Source organism: Oncorhynchus nerka, linkage group LG6 (assembly GCF_034236695.1).
Source record: "Oncorhynchus nerka isolate Pitt River linkage group LG6, Oner_Uvic_2.0, whole genome shotgun sequence".
Classification (NCBI taxonomy): Eukaryota; Metazoa; Chordata; class Actinopteri; order Salmoniformes; family Salmonidae; genus Oncorhynchus; species Oncorhynchus nerka.
This window is the reverse complement of record NC_088401.1, coordinates 9,681,464-9,687,463: the sequence shown is the minus strand read 5'-3', so window position 1 is coordinate 9,687,463 and position 6,000 is coordinate 9,681,464. Positions and strand designations below refer to the sequence as shown.

Sequence of the window (6,000 nt, the reverse complement as noted above, 5' to 3'; positions counted from 1 at the left end):
TCTCTGCCTCTCTCTCTCTGCCTCTCTCTCTCTACCTCTCTCTCTCTGCCTCTCTGTCTCTGCCTCTCTGTCTCTACCTCTCTCTCTCTGCCTCTCTCTCTCTGCCTCTCTCTCTCTGCCTCTCTGTCTCTGCCTCTTTCTCTCTGCCTCTCTGTCTCTGCCTCTCTGTCTCTGCCTCTCTTTCTCTGCCTCTCTCTCTCTGCCTCTCTCTCTCTGCCTACCTCTCTCTACCTCTTGCGTTCTCTCCTTCAGCAATTTCTTTCTCTTTCTTCCCCTGACTCTCTGACAACTGTCTGAAAGTAAGGGAAAGGGAAAAGGGGATACCTAGTCAGTTGAATGTCTTCAACTGAGTCCCAATCACAGTGCAGGTTTTTTAACAAATTGTCTGTCTTGACCTTTTAATGTGTCCTGCTGTGCATGGTAAACCTCTCAAAGCACAAAGCAGTCTGTAATTAGTGGCTGGCTAGATACACATGCTCCCACGCTATAAGTCTGAAAGTACTTTTGTAGCAAGACGTTATATGTGAGCTATCAGTTGATGTTGCTGAGCAACCAAAGTCAGGGGAGAGGGGAGAGAGAGAGGAGAGAAAGAGAGGGGAGAGAGAGTGGAGAGAGAGAGAGAGAGAGAGAGAGAGAGAAGAGAGAGGAGAGAGAGAGAAAGAGAGGGGAGAGAAGAAAGAAAGAAAGAGAGAGAGAGAGAGAGAGAGAGAGAGAGAGAGAGAGAGAGAGAGAAAGCAGAGAGGGAGTTGAGAGAGGGGAAAGAGGGTGGAGAGAGAGAGGGGAGAGGAGAGAGAGAGAGAAAGCAGAGAGGGAGTTGAGAGAGGGGAAAGAGGGTGGAGAGAGAGAGGGGAGGGAGAGAGAGAGAGAGAGAGAGAGAGAGAGGGGACAGGGAGAGAGAGGAGAGGGGGAGAGAGAGACAGGAGAGAGAGGGAGAGACCAAGTGGCTGAACTATGGTGTTGAACACCTGGCGTGCCCTGAAACTGCTGTCAGAGGACCAACTAAGTTCCCCCAGCCACATCATAATACACACAGTCACAAACTAACTGAGAGCCCAGCAGGAAAGTGTGGACACAGCACTCAAGGGGATGATTGAAGAAGCCTCTTCCACTTTCCCCAACCACAATTGGTTATCTCCACACTGCAACCACAGAAAATACTTTCACCCTGCCACCATACAGCGGGTGAATGCAAGTATTTCCCCGGACTGTGCCTTAAAACCAAATGTTTGGGGCCTCCCGAGTGGCGCAGCGCTGCATCGCAGTGCCTTAGGCGTCAAAGGCGTCACTACAGATCTGGGTTTGATCCCGGGCTGTGTAGTAGCCCGGCCGCGACTGGAAGACCCATGAGGCGGTGCACAATTGGCCCAGCATTGTTTTGGGTTAGGGGAGGGTTTAGCCGGCCGGGATGTTGCATCGTTCTCTACCGGCTCCTGTGGCGGGCCGGGTACATGCACGCTGACACAGTCTCCAGTTGGACGGTGTTTCCTACGACATATTGGAGTGGCTGGCTTCCGGGATAAGTGAGCAGTGTGTCAAGAAGCAGTGCGGCTTGGCAGGGTCGTGTTTCGGAGGACGCATGGCTCTCGACCTTCGCCTCTTCGGAGTCCGTACAGGAGTTGCAGCGATGGGACAAGACTGTAACTACCAATTGGATATCACAAAATTAGTGAGAAAAACGTGTAAAAATTACACAGAAAAATAATAAATACCTATATATGTTTACCTGGCCACCTACTCTATACACCCAGCCAAACACTATCTTGCGACCTAAGAGGAATGTAATCAGATGCTCAACATGCTCTGCGACACCTACTGTGATGGTCCGAGCCTAAACCACACAAAAACAACACTAGACACTATGAAACACAAAGCTTTTACTATCTCATCCTGGAATATACAAGGTCTGAGGTCATCTGCCTTTGGCCTAAAGAGCAGGAACCAAGACTTTATCAAATAAATTGGAAATGCAAATATTGTCATCCTACAAGAAACATAGTATAGAGGAGATGGTGGTCATTCACATTATTATTATTATTATGTGTGTAAAGGAGTTGGTGAACATGACTCACTCTGATGTGTGTTCAACTGTGGAGAAGACATGATAGAAAAACACAGTTGGGATTCAACCAAGGTGCTGTCTTTCAGATTGTGTGAGAAGAGGACGGAAGCAGAGAAACGGACACAGAGTGAGGTGTGCAGAATGAATGTGGACATTTCCAGAAGGGAGAGACAGAGAGAGAAAGTCATATCCAGAGGATGTAACCCTATACAAAAGAGAATCAAGAGAAAAAGGTAACCCTATACAACACTCAGTCTAGTAACCCTATACAACACTCAGAGATAACCCTATACAACACTCAGGTAACCCTATACAACACTCAGAAAGGTGATAAGAAGGAAAATAAATTGATCTCTCTTTGTCATATCCATCTGGTAACCCTATACAACACTCAGTCTGGTAACCCTATACAACACTCAGTCTGGTAACCCTATACAACACTCAGTCTGGTAACCCTATACAACACTCAGTCTGGTAACCCTAAACTGTGAGATGAGGTCTAATCCTGTTATTGTAGATGAGGTCTATGGTACTGTAGATGAGGTCTATGGAACTGAAGATGAGGTCTATGGTACTGTAGATGAGGTCTATGGTACTGTAGATGAGGTCTATGGTACTGTAGATGAGGTCTATGGTACTGTAGATGAGGTCTATGGTACTGTAGATGAGATCTATGGTACTGTAGATGAGGTCTATGGTACTGTAGATGAGGTCTATGGTACTGTAGATGAGGTATATGGTACTGTAGATGAGGTCTATGGTACTGTAGATGAGGTCTATGGTACTGTAGATGAGATCTATGGTACTGTAGATGAGGTCTATGGTACTGTAGATGAGGTCTATGGTACTGTAGATGAAGTTTAACCCTGGTACCTGGTAATTGCTGTCATTCTACTGTCAATCCCACTTCTGGCAGCAATGCAGCAAATTTCACATTGCAAAAATTGTAATGCTAAGAAATTAGTATTTCATATTTCATGCGTTTCAATATGGTGTATTAATGTACATCCAGTACAGTTTGTCATGCACCTTTATTGGTTAACAATTAAAGCGCATTTCATGTATAAATGTAAATGTGTACAAGTGGTGTCTTGATCGGGTAATTAAAGCTCTAAATCCTCTCCTTTCACAGTGGGAGGTGAGCGTTGTAACTGTTGCCTTTTCTCTCGGCACTGCGTGAGGAGTGGCAGGTCTTGGAACTGATCGACATCAACAAACATTTCTCCCCAACACCCAGGACACACAACACATGAATCCACATCTGTTGTGTGACTCCCATGCAGTCTCGTAGGTCTGCCTCGTCCCCTGGCAGAAACTTTTATCTATGGTGTCAGTTTTAATGAGACCGAGCATCACTTTCTGTATTGGCTTCACGCCAGAGTCCACGGAGCTGTGGGTGGGAATGATCGTGGATCTATCCGTTTTCTTCTGTAGGAGCGCTCGGAACAGTGGCGGGCACAGCCTACACCGGTAGCGACGCTGACGCAGTCCCGCAATAAGCGAGAAAAGTGTAACTGCCTCAAGACAGACAGAATGCGTGTTCTGTTGAGTGTCCTGTACCCGGTGCTTTCAATCACGGTCTTCGGAATATATCCGTCAATGGTGAGTTTCCCCTCCTAATTTCTTACAATTCAACGCGAGATCTCTGCATGTTTCCGTGTCTTTGTTCAGGATCTGCGATTGTGTGCCTAAATTCACCTTTATTCACATAGCCTCAAATGGAATGGGTCTCCTCAATTAGCCTACACACATTGCATGTTATGATATTCGTTTTCGTTTGGCGTTGCCTGCAATAACTGTGTCTGAAAATATTCAAAAAAATATGAACAATTCACAATATCAGTGAGGCAAGAAAATGTATTGTTTTTAGAGTGACTGAGTATATTGTAATAACTCGCATTTGATTCTCCTGAATATTCGGAGAAAACAGTAGACTCAGCAGCAGAATCAAGCAGTGGATCCCGTTCGGATGTTAAGCACTGGAGACAGCAAACTTTAAAGTGATGAAAATGCTTATTGCAGGATCCCACATAAATCTCACGAATTGATTGATATTTTCATGATGTAGGCTACATCTTTAACGCAGTCAAAGACCACAACTTATGTTTTAAGCTTTTCTTAAATTCCTCAACCGGCTCTCCTAGTGTATCATCCCGTTCCCAGAGGATTTTGTCAGTGAACGAATACTGGCACTGACAAGCGGAGTCTATGGAAGCTGTGTTCATATTTTCTGTCGCATATAAACCTCTTCGGGGAAGTATTCAAGACTTGGAATTTAGGTGAACTAGTGACAGTTGGTTTTATCCCCTTCACGGATCGTCTCTGTTGAAACTATGAGCGAATAAGAAACTCAACTTGGTGCTGTCTGATTGAGGACGACCGGGCGGAGTGGTGTGGAACGCTGTCGAGCTTGTTCAAAACTCAGTGGTGCTGAAACCATTCAATCAACGACAACGGGCGCAGGCGGCGTGCAGTCTCCTGCTTCTTGAGTTCGGTTTCATGTCGATTCCTGATCTCAGCCAATTGCTATTCTGATATCAATATGTTCTAGAGGGCCAATTTCATTTTAAACTGAGACGCATCTATGTATTACTCCAAACATATATGGATGTAATGTTCCCATTCCCATTACCTAGCTTGTAATATTGATAACCTTATACAAGTTAACTTTTTTATTGGTTAATTAGGCTACTGTGTAAGTTTTACTCAATCAAACCTTTATCGGAAATATACGACCAGATATGGGCCTAGATATTCATTTTAAAAACTGTCACAATTTAGAGTAATTTGGTCAATTTACAGTACTTTGGTCAATTTACAGTACCTTGATCAAATTACAGTACTTTGGTCAATTTACAGTACCTTGATCAATTTTCAGTACTTTGGTCAATTTACAGTACCTTGATCAATTTACAGTACTTTGGTCAATTTACAGTACCTTGGTCAATTTACAGTACCTTGGTCAATTTACAGTACCTTGATCAATTTACAGTACTTTGGTCAATTTACAGTACCTTGATCAATTTACAGTACCTTGATCAATTTACAGTACCTTGATCAATTTACAGTACTTTGCTCAATTTACAGTACCTTGATCAATTTACAGTACTTTGGTAATTTGATCACCACATTGTGACAGTCAGACCATTGTCAATCAAACCTCGAGCATCTTTAAACAACCCAGTGTAATTTGATGATCGCCACAGTCAGCTGTGTGAATAGATCCCTGAAGACAACACCCACAGAGAATGATACAGTGCCTTGCGAAAGTATTCGGCCCCCTTGAACTTTGCGACCTTTTGCCACATTTCAGGCTTCAAACATAAAGATATAAAACTGTATTTTTTTGTGAAGAATCAACAACAAGTGGGACACATTCATGAAGTGGAACAACATTTATTGGATATTTCAAACTTTTTTAACAAATCAAAAACGGAAAAATTGGGCGTGCAAAATTATTCAGCCACCTTAAGTTAATACTTTGCAGCGCGACCTTTTGCTGCGATTACAGCTGTAAGTCGCTTGGGGTATGTCTCTATCAGTTTTGCACATCGAGAGACTGACATTTTTTCCCATTCCTCCTTGCAAAACAGCTCGAGCTCAGTGAGGTTGGATGGAGAGCATTTGTGAACAGCAGTTTTCAGTTCTTTCCACAGATTCTCGATTGGATTCAGGTCTGGCCATTCTAACACCTGGATATGTTTATTTTTTAACCATTCCATTGTAGATTTTGCTTTATGTTTTGGATCATTGTCTTGTTGGAAGACAAATCTCCGTCCCAGTCTCAGGTCTTTTGCAGACTCCATCAGGTTTTCTTCCAGAATGGTCCTGTATTGGCTCCATCCATCTTCCCATCAATTTTAACCATCTTCCCTGTCCCTGCTGAAGAAAAGCAGGCCCAAACCATGATGCTGCCACCACCATGTTTGACAGTGGTGATG

General features: G+C 43.8%; 1 protein-coding gene across 1 annotated transcript in view; it reads left to right on the top strand.

Annotated features, from left to right (window-relative positions):
* The first annotated feature begins 3,347 nt into the window (after positions 1–3,347).
* The window catches only part of LOC115115985 (noelin-3-like), a 38,603-nt gene continuing 35,950 nt past the window's right edge, over positions 3,348–6,000 (top strand). The window contains exon 1 of the mRNA XM_029644471.2: positions 3,348–3,661. Coding sequence (XP_029500331.2) covers positions 3,593–3,661 — 69 coding nt within the window. The 5' untranslated portion in view covers positions 3,348–3,592. The remainder of the gene's footprint in view (positions 3,662–6,000) is intronic.